We start from the raw sequence: 27836 nt of genomic DNA, 5'->3' as shown, positions 1-27836 counted from the left end.
TACTTATAGCAAAATCTGGAAAACCGCACACTATCGGAGAACAATTAATTTTACCCGCTGTTGAAGAGGTTTTAAAAACTGTTTTGCACAAATCTCCATTTGACGTACTAAAAAGAATTCCATTAAGTAACAATACTGTACAAAGACGCATTGATGAAATGAGCTCTGATATCGAAAGCTTTTTGTGCAATCATCTGCAAAAAACTCATTTTTCTATACAACTGGACGAGTCAACGTTACCCAGTAATGAAGCATTACTATTGGCATATGTCCGATTTATTGTTGAGGAAGAAATTCACGAAGAATTGCTATTTGCCAGAACTTTGGAGACTGACACTAAAGGCGAATCAATATTTAATGTCCTGAGTAATTTTTTTACGGAAAAATCGATCCCATTTACAAACATTATTTCAGTGGCAACAGACGGAGCTCCTGCAATGGTCGGGCGATATCGTGGGTTTATAAGTCATCTCAAAAGAATTATACCAGGACTTACAGCTATTCATTGCGTAATCCACCGACAACATCTTGTGGCAAAACATTTAAGTGACAGGTTGAACCAATCTCTTCATTTTGTAATAAAAGCTGTCAACAAAATCAGAAGCAATGCATTGAATACGCGTTTATTTGCTCAATTGTGCGACGAAAATGATGAAGACTTCCAACGACTGCTCTTACATACTGAAGTACGCTGGTTGTCGAAAGGTGCATGCTTAACGAGATTTTACTCTGTTTTCGATTCCATATTAGAGTTCTTAGAAAGTAGAGATCCAGATTTAAAAGAAAACTTGATCAAATTCAAAGCAGACATTGCGTATTTGACAGATTTGTTTAAAAAATTTAATGATATTAACTTGCAGTTACAAGGGGACAGCCTGAATTTAATAAAAACAAAGGGGATAATTTCGGCTTTTCTTGGGAAATTGAAATTTATGAAGCAAAACATTAGTCGGCGCGAATTCTCTCAATTTCCAAACTTGTCGCAGGTAGAATGTATTGATGAGGATATCCATACCTACAGTCAACATTTAAGTGCTCTGCATGATGACTTCAAAACCAGGTTTGAAGATATACTGACGATGGATATACCACCATGGATCATAAATCCATTTGATGAAACGGAAGTGGCCAATGTTGTATTACAAGAGGAGCTGCTCGAGCTAAGCACTAATGAGGAGCTGAAGGTGAAATTTAGAAAAGGCTACCCAACATTTTGGCTGCAAGCAGAAATACCCGAAAAATATCCTGGACTGTGGGAAATCGCAAGGAAATTTTTAATAGCTTTTCCCTCGTCATACCTTGTCGAAAGGAGTTTTAGTGCCGTTACAAACCTCTTAACAAAAAAAAGAGCAAATTAAACATCACAGAGCGGGGGATTTGCGGTTATTGCTCACAAAAAATAAAGCCAAACATTGATCGTTTGCTGACACTCCATCAGATACATCCTTCCCATTAATTAAAATTATGACCTGAACCTATATTACCTTAATATTTTTTTCTTGTAATTCTATTCTTTTAATAAATAAAGTGATATAAAATGTACCATTTTTCGTTTTTATTTTACATATCGGAATATAGGGACAGAACTCAGAAGTGACACAATTTTTATTTTTTGGCGACTTTAAGAATGTGGTAGAAATGTAGCAGCAGGGGGTCCACCGAAACCAGTAAAATTTTGAAAGTGGCCCACGAGAAAAATAAGTTTGGGAACTACTGGTCTAGTAGGTCAGTCAGGGCTCTGTTATTCGTATTAAACGTTGAAAAAGATGCGTGTGTGTAGTTGCAGCATAATACCTACTTACCCTCTTTTATTGAAGTGGAACTTCTTTATGCGCGATGGGAGTAAAAGTTGAAGGTCGTGACACACGAGATGCGAGAGGAAAAGTGGTAACGATCGGAGGTTACGACGCAACGGAGCTTCGTAACTCGGGTTCTATATGAGCTAGGATGCTGAAATTCAAAATGTAGATGAGGCTCGAAGAGGTCCATCTTTTCATGATATTTTGACGTCGTTTTGTGCACTACGAAACCCCACCATCAATGGCGAAAAAATCGTCCGATTTAATGGGTCTTTGGAACGTCGTAACTCGGACCCTATACCGGGTGTTGCATCGTCAAGCGGGACATAAGAAATCCCATGTAAATTGTAATGGGGTCAATTATGGGCTTCCCTAATTATTTTAGAGAATAATTCTATTTAGGTTTATTGAAGAGCACTAAAACCCACATTCAAAAGAATAACTTTACATATTTTTGATTAGCCCGTTTACGAGTTATCGCCGATTTTTTTTTAAATATTTCTCCTTTCTTATGGCCCTGTATTTACTTATGATCACCAGTCAAGGTAAAAGATAACTGTCAAATGAAGTTGTCATTTCAGAAATTTATCTATTTAGTGCTTTATTATTATTATTAAAAACTCATACCTACATCGAAAATATTAGCCATGAATTACAATACCGAAGAAAGAGTATTGAGCCATTTATTATTAAGGAAATAGTTATCAAAAGGTGTCGGACATGTTTGCTGCTCTGTATCCGAATAGACCGATACCTGGAAAATCCACAATCGCAAGGAATATCCAGAGATTTGAGACCAAAGGTACCCTAATAAATAACTGCAGATGTGAAGCAAGGCAGGAACAAAGAGAAGATGCAACAAATGATACCGACTTGGAAGTTTTATTGTGCGTAGAAGAGAACGATGGAAAGATGAGCACAAGGAAACTTGAGGATGAAATAGGAATAGATCACACTACAGCGTTTCGAATTTTGAAACGACATAAATACTATTCCTTCAAATATGAAAAGCACCAAGAGCTACGAGATGGGGACGAAATACGGCGGCAGGCGTTTTGTTTTGATATGATGGAAAGAGCAAACACGGATAGGAAATTTTTAAAAAATATATGTTTCACTGACGAATACACGTTTACCTTAAATAATGAACCCAATGTTCAAAATTATCGATATTGGAACAAAGAAAACCAACACAGGTTTGTCGAAACAAGGACGCAATATCCACAGAAAGTAAATGTTTGGGCAGGGATAGTCGGACACAATATTATCGGGCCATTATTTCTTACGCGAAATTTAAATGCAGAATATTATTTGGAACTACTCGAAAATCATATTTTATCTGCTTTACATGATGCCGCTAAGGAAAATCAGGAAGTTTGGTACCAAATGGATGGCTGCCCGGCACATAGTCCCTGGCTGTTCGGGAATATTTAGACAGTAGTTTTAACGGAAACGTTATTGGCCTAAATCATACAGTAAATTGGCCAGCAAGGTCTGCTGATATTTCGCCAAATGATTTCTTTCTCTGGGGCCATTTAAAAAACAGGATATACAAGGATAAAAATTACCCAAATATAGGCGAGTTAAAAAATGCTATTTCTGTCGAATGCAATAGAATTTCAGTTTACCAACTAGCGAATGTAAGAAGAGAATTTTATGATCGCCTGGGTTATTGTCTAGCAGTCGATGGAGGAATATTTGAACATCTTCTTAAATCCTAAAGTTCTAACAATTTAATAGTACCTACTTAAATTAATAAGTTATTGAACATTGTAATAATACTATAATTAACCTTGTAATTGATTACTTTATTTTACTTTAATTCATATTAATTTGTATTTATAAATACATCTTTAAGATTTCCGATGTAGGAATGAGTTTTCAACAAAGGTTTTCAATAATAATAAAGCACCATAGACAAATGTAAAGCACTAAATAGGTAAATTTCTGAAATGACAACTTCATTTGACAGTTATCTTTTACCTTAACTGGTGCTCATAAGTAAATATAGGGCCATAAGAAAGGAGAAATATTTAAAAGGAAATCGGCGATAACTCGTAAACGAGCTAATCAAAAATATCTAAAGTTATTCTTTTGAATGTGAGTTTTAGTGCTCTTCAATAAACCTAAATAGAATTATTCTCTAAAATAATTAGGGAAGCCAATAATTGACCCCATTAAAATTTACATGGGATTTCCTATGTCCCGTCCGACGATGCAAAACCCGGTATGTGAGCTAGAAGCCTGAAACTTAGAATGAGATGAGGCGCGAAAAGCCCTAACTTTTCATGATAATTTGACGTTTCTTGCACTACGAAATCTGATCATCAATGTATCAACTCAAAAAGTAACTTATCTTTTGCACTAGTGCAAAAAACACCTTGACATTATTAATGACGACTTTGACTAAAAGATAAAATTTTTAATTTTTTGTAAAAATTTGTCAAATACTGGAAGATAAACCAAGTACCAGTACTGTGGACACCTCGCAGCAACAATCCGGAAAATAGTTTTAAGTGAAGAACAAGAACCCAAGACCTCAAAGAGCAGAAATTCAGAATTCAAAATAAAATTCAAAAAACTACTGGAAATGAAGTTTGTCCATCTATTACCTTAGTGAATTTTTCAAACTGCGACATTAAAATTGAAATGAACTGAAAAAAAAGTTATAACATTTAAATAAGAATTTCAATTCGATAGTAGAAAAAATGTTGTGTGCAACATGTGCACAAAGCTTATTTGTTGCACTCAGCATAATTGCACTTCGTCTCGAGCTCCAAAACTCATGCGTTCTGCAACAAATAAGTATGTCCTTTTTGCACTAGTTAGACAAATAATTATTGGATATATAATAGTAATAATACTGAAGTAATATTGGTTGGGAGTAGCAAGGTACAGCTTGCCATGCTAGAGCCGTTCGGTATAATACAAGGAAGGTAATGTGGCTAGCACTACGCTTCAACCGCCTATTATTATCTCAGGATTGTGAAACCCAAGTACTCATTTAAGGCTGAGTCGACCTAGGTACTCAAACTAATTGTTTTATTAAAAATAGTCGGCTGATGAACTGTCGGCTGTAGGATTCGAACCTACAACCTTTCGATTGGTAGACGCGAGCTGTACCTCTACGCCACCGGACGCCACTATTGGATACCTCTTATAGTATATTCTAAAATTATATATTTTCAATTATTCCTGTCACAGGTACCTCTTAAAGACACTTTTTCAAGGTTTTTTTTATTTTACCAAGAAACATTTTTCGTGTAATGCATACCTAATATTTACTTAGTAATAAGATGTTTTTTTAGCAGCTTGTCAAGGTGGAACAGCAAAAAGATGTTTATTTTTCCAATTAGACTTAATTACAAACCAAAGTTCGTCAAATTGTATTGTTTAAACAACTTTATTTTGTATATACATTATGCTATACTCAGAAAATACTTGGTTTAATTTCTAAGTACTTATTATGTTAGAAATAGATTTTTTTCAAAAACAGTTGCATGGTTTTTCCTAAACATTTAAAATTTACCATGAAACACTTGGGTAAAATAAATATATACTTTTTAAAAATTATAATATGCTATAGCTAAAATTGAAACTTGGCTAGTTTTCAAACTATAGCTAGCTATTTTGCAAAAAGCTCTGTTATTTTGTGGGTTGGGTGTTAGTTTGTAGTGGTGGTTGTGCTGTTTGTTTGCAAAATAGCTGGCTAGTTTGAAAACTAGCCAAGTATCCATTTTATCCGTATCGTCAAGTATCCGTTTATCCGTAACATATACAGGGTCATACAAAAGTTAGGATTTAAAAGGATTTTTAAATATCTACAGGGTTGTTCACCACATACGACACGGAGTATTGTAGCTAAACGATTAGATTTTTACAAATTGTAAGTTTTGGGTTCGTTGAAGGATTATTAGAGCTACAATTTAAAAATATTTTTACAAGATACAGAGTGTCCCAACTAAGTAAAAAATATTATAGTTGTATTTTTTTAAATGGAACTCCCTGTATATTATTCTATTTTTAGATTCTACGATTAAAATAAAGGTAAATTTGATTAAGGTTCATCATACTTAAACCTTACCGTTTTTGAAATATTTTCAATTTTATGAAATTGCAGTAAAAATTTTAAGGCTTCATTTCTCCAAGGGTATCAAAGTTTTTAATACTAAATATTTACTGAAGATTATCTATTGACCAGATATTGTGTTGCAATAATAAAAAATTTACTACCTTATACAGAGTGTCCAAAAATGTATATTAAATAATTACTAGCTATAAACGGCAATAGCGTGTTTAATTTAAATACCCTATATATTTTGCGTGAATCAGATGCACAATGTAATTATCTATCAAATTGTATTATACAATTTTTTACCTATCTCTTCAAGTTTTCGTAGAAAATGCATTTTCTTATAATTTAGACCTCATTTATCACTATACCCATGGAATATTGACATTTTAGATTATTTTTAAAGATGTAACAAATTTTCCAAGAGTACAGATACTAATATTGTCGATATAGCTCGCTTATTTCATTAAAAAAATAAAAAAAACTGTTTAAATATTTTTTGTTAAAAGGACCAATTAATATGATCCCAGTATTCAGACTACATTAATTGACTGTTTATGTTGATTAATAATAATTGCTCCAAATACTAAAAAACTGAATTTTGTGTGTGTATTAGACAGTGTGGTAAAAAGTAACGCCATATAAATTTTATTTCATTTTTTGACGAATGCTGATTTATAAAAACAGAGACGTTTATTTTCATAATTTATTATTATATTGATTTCTGAGCCAAATCCACATTTATTTAGAATACTTTATTAATTAAAACAATTTAAAAGTATGTAATTAACTAATTTTTGGTCGGAAATAATGGTGGTATATTTAATTCGTATACTCTTTTATAAAGATTTAAATAGTTTTTTTGGTATACCAATAGGCTTGCAATATTTACCACCTGTACATTTTGTGGATATATGTTGTTTAAAAAAAATCTGAAATGTCAATATTCCATGGGTATAATGATAAATGAGTTCTAAATTATAAGAAAATGCATTTTCTACGAAAAGTTGCAGAGATAGGTAAAAAATGGTATAATAAAATTTGATAGACAATTAAATTGTGCATATGATTCACGTAAAATATACAGGGTGTTCCATTTAACTTAAACACGTTATTGCCGTTTAAAGCTAGTAATTATTTAATATACATTTTTGGACAGTCTGTATAAGGTAGTAAATTTTTTATTATTGCAATACAATATCTGAACAATAAATAATCTTCAGTAAATATTAAGTATTAAAAACTTTGATACCCTTGGAGAAATGAAGCATTAAAATTTTTACTGCAATTTCTTAAAATTGAAAATATTTCAAAAACGGTAAGGTTTAAGTGTGATAAACCTTAATCAAATTTACCTTTATTTCAATCGTAGAATCCAAAAATAGAATAATACACAGGGTGTTCCATTTAAAAAATACAACTATGATATTTTTTACTTATTTGGGACTCTGTCTCTTGTAAAAATATTTTTAAATTGTAGCTCTAATAGTCCTTCAACGAACCCAAAACTTACAATTTGTAAAAATCTAATCGTTTAGCTACAATACTCCGTGTCGTATGTGGTGAACAACCCTGTATAAGCGAGTAATAAATTCATGTATACAGGGTCGGTCATAAAGTCGTGGCACATCAAAGTTTTATTTTTTTAAATAGAAGCCCCTCTATATTATTGCATATTTCAATTATTCCTTCAATTGTAAGCAAAGATCGAAATACACACAATGTGGCTCAAATCAACCGTTTCCGAGTTATTTACTTTAGAAAATATCACTTAAACAATTTAATTTAATTAATTTCGATATGTTCGGTTTCATTTAACGATGCCATTCTGCGGAAACTGTAATACTTAATAATATTTGACATTAGTTCTCAAGTCAGCATTTATAGATGTATAAAATGAGATTATATCAAGTCTGGAAATTACAAAATTTAAGTTTAACATTTCAATTCTTCAATTGATGTACATTGTGTATTACAATTATTGCTTAAAATTGAAGGAAGAATTGAAATATGCAATAATATACAGGGGGTTTCATTTAAAAAAAATAAAGTTTGATGTGCCACAACTTTATGACCGACACTGTATACTTAAATTTACTAGTAGCTAATAGCCTTAGGCATTTAAAAACCGATTATAACAGTATTACAATTTCGTCAAAATGACATCATTAAATGAAACTGAACATATCGGTATTAATTAAATCAAATTGTTTAAGTGATATGCTCAAAAGTCAATAACTCGGAAACGGTTGGTTTGAGGTACATTATGTGTAAGTATTTAGATTTTTGCTTAGAACTGAAGGAAGAATTGAAATATGCAATAATATACAGGAGGTTCTATTAAAAAAAATGAAACTTTGATGTGCCACGACTTTATGACCAACCCTGTATACATAAATGTATTACTCGCCAATAGACATTTAAAAACGCTATAATTATTGTATGCTTTAACTTTTTGCGGTACCTTGTATATTTTACCTAATAATCGACCGTTTCCATACATAAAAGCGACCCTGTATACTTTTTAAAAATTGACTTTGTAATCTCAATCTTGTAATTGGAATTTACGAGTACATTTATTTTAATCCATCTTCAAGATTTTGTTACTGTATGGTATATTTTATTTTGTAACGTGCTCCTTAATAAACCATGCAACATTTGTATAAAACTTTTTTTTCATATCTTCGACACGACGACGATATTGGACTTCCTCGCACTAATGGGCCACCCTGTATACAGGGTTGTTCACCACATACGACACGGAGTATTGTAGCTAAACGATTAGATTTTTACAAATTGTAAGTTTTGGGTTCGTTGAAGGACTATTAGAGCTACAATTTAAAAATAGTTTTACAAGATACAGAGTGTCCCAAATAAGTAAAAATATCATAGTTGTATTTTTTTTAAATGAAACACCCTGTATATTATTCTATTTTTGGATTCTACGATTGAAATAAAGGTAAATTTGATTAAGGTTTATCACACTTAAACTTTACCGTTTTTGAAATATTTTCAATTTTAAGAAATTGCAGTAAAAATTTTAATGCTTCATTTCTCCAAGGGTATCAAAGTTTTTAATACTAAATATTTACTGAAGATTATTTATTGATCAGATATTGTGTTGCAATAATAAAAATTTTACTACCTTATACAGAGTGTCCAAAAATTTATATTAAATAATTACTAGCTTTAAACGGCAATAACGTGTTTAAGTTAAATAGAACACCCTGTATATATTACGTGAATCATATGCACAATTTAATTGTCTATCAAATTTTATTATACCATTTTTTACCTATCTCTACAACTTTTCGTAGAAAATGCATTTTCTTATAATTTAGACCTCATTTATCACTATACCTATGGAATATTGACATTTCAGATTTTTTTTAACCAACATATATGCACAAAATGTACAGGTGGTAAATATTGCAAGCCTATTGGTATACCAAAAAAAACTATTTAAATCTTCATAAAAGAGTATACGAATTAAATATACCACCATTATTTCCGACCAAAAATTAGTTAATTACATACTTTTAAATTGTTTTAATTAATAAAGTATTCTAAATAAATGTGGATTTGGCTCAGAAATCAATATAATAATAAATTATGAAAATAAACGTCTCTGTTTTTATAAATCAGCATTCGTCAAAAAATGACATAAAATTTATAAGGCGTTACTTTTTACCACACTGTCTAATACACACACAAAATTCAGTTTTTTAGTATTTGGAGCAATTATTATTAATCAACATAAACAGTCAATTAATGTATTCTGAATACTGGGATCATATTAATTGGTCCTTTTTAACAAAAATATTTAAACAGTTTTTTTAATTTTTTTTATGAAATAAGCCAGCTATATCGACATCTTTAAAAATAATCGGGGTTGGGACACTCTGTATCTTGTAAAAATATTTTTAAATTGTAGCTCTAATAATCCTTCAACGAGCCCAAAACTTACAATTTGTAAAAATCTAATCGTTTAGCTACAATACTCCGTGTCGTATGTGGTGAACAACCCTGTATAGGCGCATTTACAATTCAACTTATGTCCTTGTTCACGAGTGTTTATAATATCTATTACTTACACTTTTAAATATTTTTCTCATTATCATGAAAGAGACCAGAAGGTTTGAAAAACCTACACATATCAATAAAGAAATGATTTGTGTAGGTTTCTAATGATATCTCTAAGTATGTACAACACGACCTAACTGGTAAACATAGGACTGTTTGTTTCCAATTATTGTTATAGTGGCCAGACAGTCCAAAGAACCCAAATCTGGAAAAAGTCACACTACCAAAACACTCTTTTTCACTCCACACAAAGAAAAAGAATAGTTAAGCAACTACTAACGGATATACAACTGTATTTGACAAAGCACTTAAGATTTTTTTATAGAATTACTTGATACTGACGTAAATTCCCTTATATAAATCTTTACCAGTTACAAAATATGCCTAAACAAAGACATACACTCCATAGAACAAACAATATTAATCTTATATATCTACAAAACAAAGATATTTAACATTATTGCATGTAAAACTTATAAAAAAAGAATTCTCGCTGACTAACACAAGTTTTAATATTCATATCATAACAGCAAATTGCTAATATCCATTAATTAAATCTGATATAGTACTACACTTTTTGTTACTTTCTTTAACCATAAACGCAAATTCACTCTCGATTGTAAAATAACACAACCATTTGTTTACAACTTAAGAAATCGAAATTATTTGCTAGTGGAAAATTAAATTATTTCTGATAGCTTATTCATATTTTTTAATTGTTTGTTTTAGAAATTTGATTTAGCAACTCTACAGAATCACAGTTTACAGAATACACAGGTTATAAGAAAATAGTATGTTTATGGCAAAGTTACTATATTAAACAGGTTGCCTCGTAACTTTTGAACCAATAGGAGCGAAGCGGCAACTACGTCACAGGGATGCTACAGAACGTATAAAATCATAGATAAAGGATAAAGGAATAAAAAAATGCAATGGACAAAGAGAGATAAATGAGCATTATGGACAATGTAATAAAGAAAACAAAAATCAAACAACTGAAAACTATGGACGCCATAAACAAACGAATATCGATTAGGAAATGCAATGTCGGACTGTCGGCAGTTTTTATCCCTTTATCTATGAGCGGTAGCATACCTCTGTGACGTAGTAGATGACGTTTCCGATAATGGCCGGCGGATCGAGTTATGAGACATTAACCTTATCTTTTAATAACCTTGGGTTTATGGGTTTACCAAATTTCAGTGGGTGATACCTACATCTACTACAAATGAAAATAAAAAAAAAATCCTATGCACATAGACCATATTATCTGCTTATGTAACTACAATGATACCCAATTGTTTTAATACCCGACATTCAATTAGTTTAGGTTAGGCATTACTTGATTTAGGCATTTACTTAGGTTGCATTACTTGACGTCATTTGTAAAAGTGAAATCATTGATTTTCAACATTTACAATAAAGGGTACTAAATGCATTTGGAAGTATAAGAAGAAGATAATATGTTCAAAGAGCTATAAATAAAATTGAACGAATAATAAATTTGTGCAATAGGCAGGGTGGTAACCCTTTCGAACATGTAGAGCATTACAAACTAGTTTGTAGAAGTTGATTTATTTATAATAAATAACGATTAATATTATGCAAATTATTATATCGTACACTGGGATTTCAAATTCATAATAAAAAAGTTGAAAATAGTATCTTTAAATTGCTAACCTGGATATTATTTATTTGAATCATTCAATTGGCTCGATTTTCCTTATTCAGTGTTAATTAGCGCTGATCAATATTGATGAAAATCTAAAAATACTATCAGATAGCCCTAATAAACCCTTTATCCAAATGAGAATGTGCAATTAGTTTTTTGATTTTCTAAAAAGTAACTACAGGAAAAAATAAAATTGATTTTCAAAAAAATCCGTTTTTTTTTCAAAAAACTCAGCAATCCTTGAAGTGTTTAAAACTTTTTTGATGGCATCTTGATAAACATTCCAAAGCGCAACTTTGCCCCTATATAACCATCTTCGTATCTATTACGGTTTCCGAGATACCAATGATCGTACCTCGAATTTGTAGCACCCTGTATATCTATTAGGTATGTAAAAAATACTCCTACCTATGTTATTGTTAAATATTTTTAATGACTTAAGTCTTTTCTAAAAAGCCTTTTTTAATGACTTAATTATTTTTCTGTTTCGGAATAAAGATTTAAATCACAAACCATTTTGAAAATTACTTAAATTTTAAGTAAGTAGCTTTCGAAAAACGACGACTTAAAACCAATATGACTTAAGTCATTAAAATTATTTAAATAAAAAAAGACTTAAGATTTCTCTGAGTTTACAGCTCTACTTGTAACTAAATTTTAACTGCCTGAATTTCCAGATTCAAAAACTGCTTTGGCTTTATTTGCTAAGTCAGTTTTGGACCTTTTTTTACACATATAATGTTTCGTGATAATGTACTTGAGTAGATCTTGTTGGTTTCGCATATCTAAAACTAGTACTTCTTGGATTTTAGTGACATTATTGCGAGTATCTTCTAGCACACACAGCTACGTACACACTGCAATCAAAGAATATACAAGGCGGCATGTAATTTTAACATTTCCTTACCAAGATATCTACGTAAAATAAATGTGTGCTAGTACTGAACCGTAAAAAAATATTACATTATTTTATAACGTATTATTTAAATTATTTAATTGATTACTCATTCTCTTTTGCAGGTGTTCGTCTTCAACAAATCCAGCTACCGCCAAATAAAGGATCGGCTGAAAAACCAAGGCATATCGAACATAACCGAAATGGAACTTCATCAGTACTTTAGTCCTTGGAATGCCGAATTAGTAGGCAGCATCAAAGTGGCCAGTGGCAACCAGACTGTAGAGAATTGGGCCTCCTCTAGACTACGAGCAAATTACCTGTTTGGTTCTTTCCCTACTTTATTGAAATCGAAAGGAGATCCCAGACTATTAGGGAAGTTGAATAGTTTACTTAAAAACGAGGCCATCTTACAAATGGAAATGAGGACCCTGTCCGCCGCTATCGAAGATCCTTCGAAAAGGAAATGGTTTGTAGAAGTACTTGACAATTTCCTCAAGCTATGGGAGAGCAACTTATAGTCAAGCGCGACCTTAGGACGAATTGAGGAGAATGACTGAATATTAACGTAATTTTTTCAGAAGATCAAAGTACAAAATATTTATTAAACTGTTGTACATTATACAGACATTATTTCTGACTTATTTTAGGAAACCAACAGAATATCTAGTATTTTTTGAAATTTTAGTATCTATTGCCAAAGAATATTATAGTAATATTTTTTGGTATAACTTTATAGAACCAAAGAATACTGTGCTATACAGGGTGTAAAAAATAGGATACCAAACTTCAGTCGGTGGTACTACAGATAAAACTAAAAGAAAAAGTTCCTATGAAGGTGCTTCCTGGGGATATGTCTATTAAATTTTTTGATTATGTAACGGGCACTTTGTTCACTCACTTGATGCGTCGAACTGCTTGAATCCATTTTTTGCTTTTAATCAAATCGGTGTGAGAAGCTGTGAAGCTATAAAATGTTGATTCGGAAGAGTTGAATATCCGAGAGAGTTGAGTTATTGAATGTTATTGCACTCAACAACGACGCCCCCTTACGGGTTAACATTTTTTCGGCAATTTTATTATCATTTGAAATTGTCAGAACACAACGCGAGGGCCAGTTCAAGTTCTTTTTCACTTAATTTTTATTAGAACACTCAATTTTTACGCGAATCAGCGTTACATCACACAAACCTAGTACCTGAGTGTTTTATAGTTTCAATAACTGCACTAGCAAAAAATTAAAATACTGAAATATTATGAGAAAGCCACGATTTCAATTTCTGGTTTCTGCCGTATAGAGCGCTACGGTCGGAATTTTTTTGAAATCAACTGAATGAAATATGCACCAAGCCTATACAAAATTTATTTCTTCCATTATAGGAGCTACAACGCACTATCGCCGGACCCTGTATGCCAATAAAAAATGTTTGCCAAGTACAGGGTGGGTCAAATTGGACGCTTTTAAAGGGAAACACCCTTTTCTATAGGAGATAGACGAAAACTAATATGGGTGTCTGAAGCTCAATTTCTATCAAAAACCTGATGGCGAAAACCGCACATCCATATCTGTTACCGTTTGGGAGTTACGGGGTGTTTTTCAAAAATGTACATTTTTAAAAAATCGCTATAACTTTTTTGCTATCAAAAGTTCTGTATTTTTGTGAAAACATTTCCAAAGCACCTTTTTACGTAGAATTTAATGGTTTAAGTATAATTTTTTTAAAATTAATAATTTAAGAATTATCAACTATTATCAAATTTGATTTTTTATATGGAACACCCTGTATATTTTTAATTAGTTGAAAAGAATTTAAAATTACCTTTCCAAAAATATAGTATACTTCATATTTTGCTCGATTCCTCTTCGAGATATAGAGTTTTTAAAAATTCGCCCACTTGGAATAAGTAGACTTTGAACGACGCTGGCTGTAATGCAAAAAAATTCTAGCTGTGACCAGCAATTAAAACGAAAATAATAGTTACAATGAGAGATGCAGAATTTTATAACAATTTAAACTATATTTAGCAACATCAACATATTTAAACTATATCTAATAATAATAAAAATTAATAACCAACCAAAACATGAGATTTTGCTACAGGTATTCGACATGTATTGGTTGCTCATCAATAGATATCTTCAGAGCTGCAGTATCCAGGACTATGTTAGCCATTTGGATCGCCAACCTCCGCGCGGAGACGGCGACTTAAGAAGAAGAAGATTCGACATGTCGACCGTCTTCTGTTATGGACAGACGGGACCGTTTTTTAACATTTCTCGCCGAATTCATTAACTCAGTGAGGGTGAAAGATACCCTGACCTAACCGCCAAGTACTTCTAATTCTTGTTTAGATTATACGGGCAATTTTAAAATAAGAACCTTTATTCTTCTGCAAAGATAAAAAATCAACTAAGGATAACAGGCATTAAGTCCGGCGACCTCGACGGCCAACGGCTGGGATCTTAGTTAGCTATTCAATTATTCTGGAAATTAGTTGCAAAAATTTGCTGATAACTTCAGCGTTTTGAGGCGGTGCGTGCCTCATTTTGCTGGAAAAATATGTTTTCGAGTTCCATTAGAGGCAGATCACCAATAAGGGGTTCAAAGCCTACTAGTTAAAAGTGACGAACTTATAAAAATTCTGTATTGCGAAGGGGACTATAATGAAATATCAAGTGTGCTATATATATTTTTGGAAAGGTAATTTTAAGTTCTTTTCACTTAATTAAAAATATACAGGGTGTCGCCCATAAAAATCAATTTTTCTGTTGATAACTCTTAAATTATTAACTTTAAAAAAGTTATACTTAAACCATTAAATTCTACGTAAAAAAGTGCTTTGGAAATGTTTTCACAAAAATACAAAATTTTTCCATAGAAAAAAAGTTACAGCGATTTGTTAAAAATGATATTGATGTGCGGTTTTCACCATCATGTTTTTGATAAAATTTCAGCTACAGATACCGATATTAGTTTTCGTCTATCTCCTATAGAAAAGAGCATTTCCCTTTAAAAGCGTCGAATTTGGCCCGCCCTGTACACGAGTCGTCAGAGTCCTTAATGCTAAACGAAGAGCACCATTCGTAGGTAGTCATGTGTTAAAGTTACATATCCATTAAGATAAAATAATTTTGTGGAAAACTACCCATTATCCAAATGGAAAATTCGCTGTCAGAATAGTTACGGATTTTTACTCTATCGCCATTCACTTTGGCATTAAAAGGTGTGTAAAAATATCTAATTCCAAGGACAGTATTTTCACCAATGTTCTTAGAAATGAACAAAATATATTATTTTTATCCACTTATATTATTTTTTTATCTACTTATCCGAGTACTTATCCTTTCGATAGGGACTTTTTCTTTTACTTTAGAATCACCCACTGAAATTTGATAGACTAATTCCTTTACAGCCTGTATAGGATTTATTCTTTGAAAGAATTTACTCGGAATGAAAAAAATATTAAAGCTTCATTTAAAGGCAATATTCAAATAAATAAAATCAAACATGACATTTCCGAATTTCTCTATTAACAATAAGAGAATAGCTATCATAGTTAAAATATACTTAAACCGGAAACACATTTTATCACGTAATGTGAGTTCCTGTTCAAATGTGATAATAAGTTGTGATATATATATATATACTCCTACATAGGTTAACGTTCAGTATTTTGTACGAATATTTAAATAAATTGTACATACACCCATTTCTAGCATAATTTTTTATACCATACGATCGAGAAAAAAAACCGACTTCAGAAATATGGCTTGGAAATAAAGTTTGCTGTTATTTTGTGTGTAAAATTATTTGTCCCTTGAGTGTCATTTCTAAGCCAACGGGACGGTGGTTTTTTCGATCATACGGTATTAATAAAGTAAGGGCAAAACTATTTACCTTTAGCACTATAACATAAACTATCAATATTTTCTTCAGTATTGAAAAGAAAGGCCGATTTATTTTTTCTACAAAACTGTATTAATACACATCAGTCAGGCCATAGCTTAATTGAATAAGCTGCTATAAGTTCTAATGAGGTAAAATGACTAAAATTCTTAATGATTTTTTTTAACAAATACTAACTTAAAGAAAATGAAATACTTCATTAGCTACTGAAAGTATTACCACAGGTCACTGGCACTATAAGAAAACCTACAAAATAAAGTAATTATTGTTTGTAAACACTGCTGCTTTAATCCAACGGAGATCAACTTGTCAGCAGTGATTTACTAATAAACAAATTTGCCTAACAGACAAAAAAAATGCTTAATGTTTCGGGAAGCATAATATCTTTTCCCGTCGTCGGGTCGGAAATAAAAAAAAACTATTTAAAATATCCTTTGAATATCTAAATCCAACTATTCAAAAACGCTTTAGTATGACGTTCTGTTAAAATTTATAGCTTTGTTCGGGTTCTTGTTATTACCGATTCTGAACCGTCCTAGAACTCTACAGCGCATGTGTAACTGAAATAACATCTTCATATTTCCTTCTGCGCATGCGTATCACAGTTCTAGGACGGCTCGGAATCGGTGAAAAGAAAAACCCGAAGTTGCCCGATGTAAGCTTATATCAAGTTCAACTTCAAAGCCTACTATTTACTATTTTGTAGGTAGAGCCTGTGGCATTAATTTTTGTATTTTAATACCTTTCTAATTATCCTTTTGATTTAACAGACCTACTTAATTATACATAAGCTGCAAAAAGTGCCAACATAGTCAATTAATTCTAAATTATAAGTACTTCATTTGAGACTCAATGCATTTTATTTTCTGAAATTTGCCCACTGTTCGTCCTTATTTGACAATTATTTAAAAAATGTATATAAATTCTTGTTACTAGAAAACTTAGCTACTTAGTAGTTACTAGTTCAATTTAAGTTGTATATTATTGTGGTGATTTGAATAAAAGCATACCTATTTGGTTAGTTTTTTTATTGTATTTAATATACACTTCTAAATTATAGATGATTATTATGTTAGTGCGAATAAAACTTTGTTTAGTAAATATAGGTAAATTTAATTTGTATTTTATTGTGTCCTGTATGATAGAAATTAAGGTGTGACTGTAAACATGATTTAAATAAAAATGTGCCCATTTTGATAGAATATTGAATTTATTTATCTTTTATCAACCTAATACATCCAAGGAAAAAAAGAAAATTTAAAAAGTGTATACAACATTCTTGTTGCTAGAAAACTTAGCTACTTAGTAGTTACTAGTTCACTTTAAGTTGTATATTATATTATTATTAGGAAAATATACATGTCGAGTCTTAAATAAATGCAAATATTTTCAGGGCCGGTAGATCTCGATAAAAGAAAAATATGTTCTCCTTACCGTTTTTCAAAATAAGTTCAAAATAACCGAGAAGTTTGAACATTTCAAAAAATGATTTATTTAAAAAAAAATTGAGCCGCCGGATTTTTTCTGTACTTGCATCCCTTTTAGTTCCGTAACCTTCTAAGGCCGTTAACCATGGTAATATAAGAGATTAAGAAATTATACCGTAGGAAAATTTGCGGTGAACACGCAAATGTTTTCTATAAAATACAGGAAAATATCTCTTGCGATAAAAATCTTATACACGTGTTCTTGGGGTCGACCTAAGCGTTAACCTAACCCTAAAAAGATATGCATTTATTTATTTTAAGTTCACCCTGTATAATATAATAATTTCTGATATAACTTTTTAAGAAAAAATAATTTAAGGTTTCCTAATAAAATAAAAAAAATGTTCAATATTTAAACTAAAGATTTTTTTTTAATTAAAGATTTTGTTTGTTTTATTTGACTTTCCTTAATTTTTTGGATAAGCTACTCTAGATATGAGAAAAAAATAAACTCGAAATTAAATAGAAAACCCATAGTTTAATTTACAACCAACGGATTTTATTTTTAAGTTTTACAAATAACTTATTTTCAGGGTAATTTTTGTAGTTAAAAAGCTTAGCTAATTTAGCAACTGTAGTCAAATTCAACATATAAATTATTGTGTACAGGGTGGGCCAAATTGGACACTTTTAAAGGGAAATACCCTTTTCTATAGAAGATAGATGAAAACTAATATCAGTGTCTGGTGCCTAACCGTACTTCGATATCTGTTACCGTTTCGAAGTTACAGGGTGTTTTTCAAAAATGTGCATTTTTAACAAATCGTTGTAACTTTTTTGCTATGGGAAATTTTGTATTTTTATGAACACATTTCCAAAGCACCTTTTTATGTAGAATTTTATGGTTTAAGTATATTTTTTTTAATTAATAATTTAAGAGTTATCAACAGAAAATTGATTTTTATATGGGGCACTGTATATTTTTAATTCATTGAAAAGAACTTAAAATTACCTTTCCAAAAATATAGCATACTTGATATTTTGCTCGATTCCTCTTCGAAATAAAGAGTTTTTAAAAATTCGCCCACTTTGAATAAGTAAGCTTTGAACGGAACCGGCCGTAACGCAGAAAAATACTAGCTGTGCAGCAATTACAAAGAAAATAATACCGTATGATCGAATAAAATGGGCGTCAACGATGGCTATGAAATGAAGATCGCTGTCATTTTATATGTAAAATTATATGGGGAATGTCATCGATCGTCATTTTCAAGCCAACTGGACGCCGGTTTTTTTCGATCATACGGTATTTGCTATGAGAGATGCAGAATTTTATAACAATTTAAACTATATTTCACAACACATTTAAACTATATCTAACAATAATAATAAATAGCAATCCAAGCTATTCAAAAATTATTCTCGAAGTAGGCTTCAAAAAATTGCTAATAACTTCAGCATTGTGAGACAGTGTCTCGTCTTGCTGGAAAAATGTGTTTTCGAGTTCTATTAGTGGCAGATCAACAATAAGTGTTCCAAAGCCTATTAGTTAAAAGTGATGAACTTTTAAAAATTCTGTATTTCGAAGGAGACTATAACAAAATATTATGCGTGCTATATTTTTGGAAAGGTAATTTCAAGTTCTTTTCAGTTAATTAAAAATATACAGGGTGTCCCAAATAAAAAAAAATCAAATTTTCTGCGGATAACTCCTAAATTATCACTTTTAAAAGAAATATACTTAAACTATTAAATTTTATGTAAAAAGGTGCTTTGGAAATGTTTTCATAAAAATACAACATTATCCATAGCAAAAATGTTACAGCAATATGTTAAAAATGCACATTTTTTAAAAACACCCCGTAACTCCGAAACGGTTACAGGTATCGATGTGCGGTTTTTATCATCATACTTGTGATAAAAATTGAGCTCCAGACCTATATTAGTTTTCGTCTAACTCTTGTAGAAAAGGGTGTTTCTTTTAAAAGTGTCCAATTTGACCTACACTGTATAATATAATTTAAAGTGTAAAGTATAAAAAAAGTTGTAGTTTGTTAGAATTTTTATTAGAAAAAAGTATTACACGTAAGCAATATAACAAAAACATAAAAATATAAATTAAGATCAGAGTAAAAAAATCTTATACAAATATTAATTTAAATAAAGATTAGAACGTCAGTCAAATTTTCTTGATATGGACATCTGCACACCAGCTTGTAAATTTCTACCCAACTTTTTTGAATTTACCACCATTATCACAGGAGTTTCTACTCTAACCATTCTAAACGAGAAATTCTAAAATTTCATAAACAAAATTTTTAACTTCCGTAATACAAATGCCTGAGATTTGTAATGGTGACAAAATTAAAAATAATATATTCAGGGTGTCCAACAATTTCACAAGAAATCAGAATTTTTCCAAGGAAGAAATTTAGAATAATTTTTCTTAATTGTACAGGGTGTTTCAAGAAACACATGTCACTCACTTAAAAAGAAGATTTATTCTTCATAGCAACATGGGTCCGATTCTGCTTTGTTTCGTAGCAACAGGTGGTGGAACTCTTAATATTTTTTCAATTTATTATAATTTTCTTCCAAACACTTTTAGCGATTCGAATGAAACTTTTTACTATAGTGCGACATATTTTAATGCTAAAAAAGTGTCGCCATATTCACCAGAGACGTGCATATGAGTTATTACTGATTTTTTTTTCAAAAAAGGCATGTACGCCACTGGCTTTTTCTTTTCTTGTTAACAAAATAGTACAAGCCGTTTAATGCTGATTAAAAATTGTATCTTGATATTTTGTCCGTGTCAACCTGCTTGGCGAGACAAACGAAATTTTATTAATTTGCTTTGATTAGGGCTGTAACGAGCGCTGTTTTTTAACCTGACCGAGTACCGAGTACTCGGCTAAAAGTAATGGCCGAGTACCTAGTACTCGGCTACCGAGTAGTCTTGACAGTTATGCGACCTTTATCAATACAGGCAGTCCTCGTACTTACGGCAGGTTAGGTTCTTCAAAACACCGCCTTAAGTCGAAACGACGTAAGTCGAATCTTATTTTATCATAAGATCCTATAGAAAATGGGGAAGTTAGGTACTTTTGTAAGATAAAAATAAAATAAAACAAAGAGATATCCTTTGTATATATTAATATTCTGGTATTTTTAAATAATTATTGAGGTATGAGAAATAGTGTATTGTATATCTAGTTAAACTTATAATAATACAAAGAGCAAAACAAAACAAAAAAAACAAAAATATAAAAAACGAATTATATTTTAGAAAGTATTTTTTTAAGAAAAGCAAATCAGGGCGGGTATTTTTACAGTTTCGCTTGTTTACGATCTAGTCATAAAAAGTATTTTTAACTATCTATAATAGTAAATATAATACTATCTGGCAACCACAGAAATACCATAGAATAAAGTAGACATATTTATAAAGTAGATATTTTTTTTTGGTTGGGACATATATTGTGGGTGTCATCAAAAGTCGTAATAGTTACTAATTAAGTAATAAGCAACACTATCCCGCTTTTTCATTATGAGGATCCGTCGACCCTTCATATATGCTGCTAAAATTTTATTGTTTATGTCCAAACTTCTTTCAAAATTTGGATCGTTCTTTTCAAAAAATGACGTAACTCGAAACAGTGGGACGTACAACTTAACAAGTATAGCTAGAGACGTGAGAAATATAAAACAACACGGCGACCGGTGCTAACCCCAAGTCTCTTCCTATATATTTGTACAACTGTAACTTTGAGGAATAGTGACAAAAATTTGTTCGACGTAACTCGAAACGACGTAACACGAAACGACGTAAATCGATGACTGCCTGTATATACTAATTATACTATACACCATAACATAATATATTTTATACATAATATAAATATAAATATATAATTTAACATTAAAGAAAGCTAGTTAAAATTCCCGGAATTCCCCGGCCTTAAACCAATGATCTTGTTTGTTTTGCCTATGATTGGCGAGCGGCTGGGATTCCCCGACTACAAACCAATGACCTGGTTTGTTTTTCTTATGGAGATATTGTTTTATTCTGTGGTTCCCCATGCAAACTGATATTTCTAATGTGCTGGTTCTGAATTGATTCTTTTAAGGTGCGGTGGCGACGTTGATTTTGTCTTAAGCAAAACTTATATGTGTAACTAATTTAAAAGTCAAAAATAATTCAAACAATTAATACTACCCTTTAAAGTTATATTAAAATGAGTGACAGTGCTGACCTCTTTTAGATTATAAGTATTAAATTATTATTTCACTGTGTTTGTGTTATTACTTATATTTATTATTATTACTTTGCTAAAATACATTAATTAAAGTTATGAATTAATAACTTTTTATTTATTTTATTATTTGCCACTGTGAGTCTCATTTCTATCTGTTTTGGACATGCATAAATGGATTGTTTCTATTACTATACTTTACTCGGCCGAGTAAGGCCGAGCACCGAGTACATATTACTCGGTTAAAATCCTAGCCGAACACCGAACTACTCGGTACTCGGTGCAGCCCTTGCTTTGATCCAAGTCTAATAGCAACCTTTAAAAAATCTTTAATATCATTAACTTGCGAAACTTTTAAATAAGTCCTCATTGATTCTATCAAGTTCCTATCAACATGGGTATGGAATAATATGGTTTTAAAGCTACAGGGTGTTAAAACTTCTTAAAATTAGGTCTTTTATAATTATCTTAAATGCAATTATTTTTTTATTTGGATTTGCTATAGATTGGATTAATAGTAATAATAACTAATAGTAATAATATTTAATAATAAATTAGATAAAATAAATAATTTAGAAATTTTAATTTTATTAATCCTGATTAATAAAATTGCGTTTATCTCATCAAGGAAATCGAAATCGACAAAATACCAAGATACAAATTTTAATTGGCGTTAAACGGCCTATAAAATTTGGATATTAAAAGAAAAAAGTCAGTAGCGCACGTATTATTTCCAAAAAATATTCCAATGATAACCCATATGGACGTCCCTGATGAATCTGTCGACACTTTTTTAGCATTAAAGTATGTAGCACTGATAGTAACTTTTACAAAATTTTATTCCAATCACTAAAAGCACTTAGAACAAAATTATATTAAATTGAAAAAAAAAATTAAGATGTTGATATGAAAAATAAATCCTATTTTTACGTGGGGAATCTCCCCACGAGAGATGGCACATGTTTTTTGAAATACCCTGTATAATAAATAAAAATCCTAATTGTTCCAAATATATTGGTACACTGTGTACAGGGTGTCCCACTAAGAATAGCTCTCGGCTGTATCTCGGAAAGTATTAGCCGTAGGGCTTACGGAAAAAAACTATTTATAACTAAAGGAGCTATGATAAATCGCTGAAAATTATTTTCAAGTTTGTAAAACGGCCGCTAGGAGGCGCAACTGCTATGAAAAATAAGAAAATAGAATTTTTACAGAATTTTGCCTAGATAATGGGTACTATAAATAATAGCTTCATAATCTTCAGTAAATTTTGGATTTTCTTTGTTAGAGCCATTTTCCCCTATCTGCTAAAATAAAGTGGTGGGGGAAGGTTAGATCTATCTTTATTTAAATATTAATAACTCCGGACTGGATGATCAGAATACAACAAACGAGGGCTCGTTTAAAAGAGCGTTTCTTACTCTATATTATACCATAAAAATAATAATAATAAGGTTTTGAACGTGGACGCTAGGGGGCGCTTTCTTACATTTTAACAAACATAGCGCGTTTTTTCAAAAAAATTAAATACGATAGTATGTGTAATTTTAGCTGATAGTAAAGAGTGGGAAAAGCTTAAAAAATCAGCGAAAACCGCATCTTGATATCTTCTTTCAAACCGAAGATATTAGCAAAATTATAATAAATACCAAAAAATAAGTCCTTAATTACCTTATTTTTACAATACGGTATCAGTAGCCCTCTTGATTATGCCCATTCTAACAAAATAATAAGATAGAAACAGTTAGTTAATTTTAAAATCGACGAAATACCAGAATACCATAATACCAGATGTATTAATATCTAATAATTAAAACATTAATAACAGTGAACAAGAAATGATGGTTGAGTGAAGTCATGGTAGGCTTTGGAAAAAAGTTGCTTTTCGCGTAATAGTATAAACGTCAAATTTTTATTAGATCAACATTTTGATTGCCTTAGCAGCGTTTTTTTATCTTTTAATTGTTTTTTCAAAATGTCTTTATTATTTGAAGTAGTTGAAGTTATTGGCATTTTGAAAAAGGAATCAAAAGATAAAAAAATGCTGCTAAGACTATCAAAATGTTGATCTAATAACAATTTGACGTTTATACTATTACGTCAAAAGCAACTTTTTTTCAAAGCCTACCATGACTTCACTGAATCATCGTTTCTTGTTCACTGTTATTAATATCTTAATTATTAGATATTAATGCCTCTGGTATTATGGTATTCTGGTATTTCGTCGATTTTAAAATAAACTAACTGTTTCTATCTTTTTTTTTTTGTTAGAATGGACATAATCAAGAGGGCTACTGATACCGTGTTGTAAAAATTAGGTAATTAAGGGCTTATTTTTTGGTATTTATTATAATTTTGCTAATATCTTCGGTTTTAAAGAAGATATCAAGATGCGGTTTTCGCTGAATTTTTAAGCTTTTACTACTCTTTACTATCAGCTAAAGTTACATATACTATTGCATTTAATTTTTTTGATAAAACGCGCAATGTTTGTTAAATTGTAAGACAACGCCCCCTAGGGCCTACGTTCAAAAGCTTATTATTATTGTTTATATGGTACAATATAGAGTAAGAAACGCTCTTTTAAACGAGTCTTTGCTTGTTAAATTCCGATCATCCAGTCCAGAGTTATTAATATTTAAATAAAAACAGATCTAACTTTCCCCCACCACTTTATTTTGGTAGATAGGGGAAAATGGCTCTAACAAAAAATATTCAAAATTTACTGAAGATTATGAAGCTAATACTTATAGTACACCTTATCTAGGCAAAATTGTGTAAAAATTCTATTTTCTTATTTTTTGTTGCAGTTGCGTCCCTTAACGGTCGTTCTATAAACTTGAAAATAATTTCCAGCAATTTCTCATAGCCTCTTTAGTTATAAATATTTTTTTCCGCAGCCCCTACGGCTAATACTTTCCGAGATACAGCCGAGAGCTATTCTTAGTGGGACACCCTGTACAAATCCGATACATTTACTTGATCATGCCATATTAATAATACCTATATATGCATAACTTCATTTTAAAATATCATAAATATTTAAAATGCAACTTTAATATTACATACTTACATTGTCTTTATAACTAAAATTGACATCTGTAACAAAAGGTTCGGGAATTGCAACTGAATCACCAATAATCACCCCTTTTCCGTCAGCCAAATTAAAAACAGTCGTTACAATAATACTTCCATTTTTATCTACTGAACAAAATGTGCTAAAAAAGTTTGTCTATAATACTAGTATAAAATTCTACTGCAATCCCTTACAATGGAACGGTATCTTCATTCCTTACAGAACAGATAACTTTCCCCAATATAACTTTTTCTTCATTTAATCCAGGTTTCATGCTGTTGTATGATATTTCAGTCAGTTTTGCTTGTTCTCCTTTAGATGAGATATAACTACCACCTCCATAAGGCCCCAACTGTTTTGAGTCTATTGACTACAACAAAAATTGTATAAAATAACAGTTGTCGAATACCAAATTTTACTGTGTACATACTGTTAATATCTGATGTAATTTCTTCGGTTTAAGCTTCCCTTTAGTTGTAACCAGATCCTGAACTTCCTGTAAGTACCTGAGCAGTTGCTTCTCCTTTTCTCCAGGTTGCTCCCAGGTAGGATCGTAAAGAGAAGCTTCGTTAAAAGATTCTAGAGCTAATTTGTATTCTTCCTGATATTTGAATGTCTAGAAATTGATCATGCTAACAATAAAAATTGAAAAGTTTTCCTTATAAATTTACAAAACTTACTATTCCTTTATTATAATGCAAATCCGATGTGCTTTTGGCAACTATATCTTTTTCCTAAAAAGACAACATTAAAAAAATAATGTATTTAAATTTCAAACATCATACTGCCTGACTGTAGGCACTTAGACACTGTTTTAGTGTATTTGGATGTTGTTGAATACCAAAAAAGTGAGATAGATAAGCATTTCCTAATATAGCCCATGATAAACCATCATATGGGTCTAACTGTATTGCTTCCTTTGCAAAACTTAAACCCTTCTCAATGTTCTCTATTTTTTGCTCCCTGGTAGTGTAATTTTCTTGTCTGATCAAAATAGACAAATTTCTTAGTGAAATTTTGTTTCTTTTCTACCTCAAAAAAATTTAAAAATTCAGTATCACATTGAATTAAATTTAATGCATCTCCGTTAATTTCTCTTTAAATCTTACCTCCTTAAGGGCACCTTCAAAGCAACTTTTAGCTTTCACTAAATCATCATTTTTGCAATAACATTCCCCTAATTCATTCCATGCATCGACTAGCTTAGGATCCAACTTAATTGCCTTTGATAGCAATAATTCGGCATCTTGAGAATACGTTGGGTACACATTAAGTAATTTCCCCTTTAAAAAGTTATAGTAAGCTTTACTAATTTTCAGTCCTAACTTTTCGTGTTTATTAAAAATCTCTACATTCTTATTTATCAAGGAGGCGATGTCTGAATTTTTGTTGATGGCATCTTGTATTTTATGCGTTTCAAAATACCTATCCTTATAAGAGCATGCCTGGTCGACAATAGTCTAAAAACATAATAAAACCATCCCTAAAGACTTCGCTATAAATAAAGTTTATGATAGGTATTTCAGATGAAAAAATACAGAAAAGCACATCTGTTTATAAACCTACTTGTAAAAAATTAAGTAAGTCATCGTGGTCCTCGGCACACTCACATTTCTCTTTATAATCGTGTAAACTCATTTTACTATCCAATAAAATATAAAATAATTATTTATTTAATTCATCATTCTTTATTCTTTATATAAAAAAGAACGTCCAAAATTGGAACAATTAAAGGTTATGAAAGAATAATCACTGTCAAAAAGATGACAATTGTTTTTTTTGAAATTAGATAACCAGAAATACAAAAAAATTATTGTGTTTGCTAAGTTAGACAACTAGAAATACAACTTGAAAATTTATAATCTCTCCCATACTACCCAATGTATGTATACTCTCTTATCTGTGCAATATATTAAAAATAATATTTTTACCAAAATGAAATACCATAGGACAGAAAAAAGATGTCTTAGGAATGAAGACAACATTCAAATATAGGTAACTATACGCCGCACGCCGCACAGTGGGGTATTTGACACTGATAATTGATCAAATTTTTTTTATGTAGACCTTATATAAATTATTGCTATTTTCAATTAAAGAGGAAATAATATGAACAAAATAAAGGATAATTCGTCGATTATAAAAAAAGAAAGAAAAATCATTGTTCCAGTATTTCCACGGTCAGTGCCAGTAGTAATATCGCAACTACTACTACTAATGCTACGACTGATCCGCGAGCAATGCCCATACCACTAAAGTCGCTACTAATGGCAAATTATGCTATACTGCTAATGGCACTAATGCGATCGCTTTGTACACAACAATGCCATCGCGGTTTACACCTCGCATTAGTATATCACTGATTGGCAAATCAGAGGAAACCAAGAATGTTTTTCTCATTTTATCAGCAAAATCGCAAAAAGTCGCAGTATTTTATTTTACTGTATGAAAGCCCAATGTTTACTAAGTAAAACGTATATAGACAATATGCTGAATTCTTCGAAATGCGCAACTAAATCTCTAAGTATAATAAAAATGTCACAAATTTAATCAAATTTTCTGAACGCCTAACTTTTAGTTGCAAAAAAAAATCGTTAGTATAGAGAATATCAAAATAAATAATACGTTTTTGTAGAATACATACCTGC

General features: G+C 30.9%; 2 protein-coding genes across 3 annotated transcripts in view; one reads left to right on the top strand and one right to left on the bottom strand.

Annotated features, from left to right (window-relative positions):
• Positions 1 to 14197, top strand: part of LOC115886916 (torso-like protein) — a 53947-nt gene extending 39750 nt beyond the window's left edge. For both annotated transcript variants that reach the window (XM_030906242.1, XM_030906243.1), the window contains one exon: positions 12647 to 14197. In XM_030906242.1, the coding sequence (XP_030762102.1) occupies positions 12647 to 13042 (396 nt within the window). In that variant the 3' untranslated portion in view covers positions 13043 to 14197. The remainder of the gene's footprint in view (positions 1 to 12646) is intronic.
• Positions 14198 to 19900: 5703 nt separating this feature from the next.
• Positions 19901 to 26942, bottom strand: LOC115886921 (tetratricopeptide repeat protein 5-like). Its single transcript, XM_030906248.1, has 8 exons — positions 26755 to 26942; positions 26298 to 26648; positions 25974 to 26216; positions 25869 to 25922; positions 25619 to 25804; positions 25383 to 25558; positions 25186 to 25330; positions 19901 to 20151 (listed from the first exon to the last, which is right to left on the bottom strand). The coding sequence occupies exons 1-8, from the start codon at positions 26824 to 26826 to the stop codon at positions 20032 to 20034; spliced, it is 1347 nt and encodes a 448-aa protein (XP_030762108.1). The 5' UTR covers positions 26827 to 26942; the 3' UTR covers positions 19901 to 20031.
• Between the last annotated feature and the right edge of the window lie 894 nt (positions 26943 to 27836).

The sequence above is a fragment of the Sitophilus oryzae genome, unplaced genomic scaffold, assembly GCF_002938485.1.
Source record: "Sitophilus oryzae breed Bouriz unplaced genomic scaffold, Soryzae_2.0 scaffold_535_pilon_pilon, whole genome shotgun sequence".
NCBI lineage: Eukaryota > Metazoa > Arthropoda > Insecta > Coleoptera > Curculionidae > Sitophilus > Sitophilus oryzae.
The sequence above is the reverse complement of the archived record's forward strand: the minus strand, read 5'-3'. Positions and strand labels throughout refer to the sequence as shown.

What these genes read in the sequence shown, in the direction of transcription:
- LOC115886921 (XM_030906248.1), bottom strand. Translation starts at nt 26,826, where the DNA reads ATGAGTTTACACGATTATAAAGAGAAATGTGAGTGTGCCGAGGACCAC. An exon ending in ACTTACTTAATTTTTTACAA is followed by an intron (nt 26,649 to 26,754) that starts GTAGGTTTATAA and finishes TTATGTTTTTAG; the next exon opens with ACTATTGTCGACCAGGCATG. An exon ending in TTGAAGGTGCCCTTAAGGAG is followed by an intron (nt 26,217 to 26,297) that starts GTAAGATTTAAA and finishes TTTTTGAGGTAG; the next exon opens with AAAAGAAACAAAATTTCACT.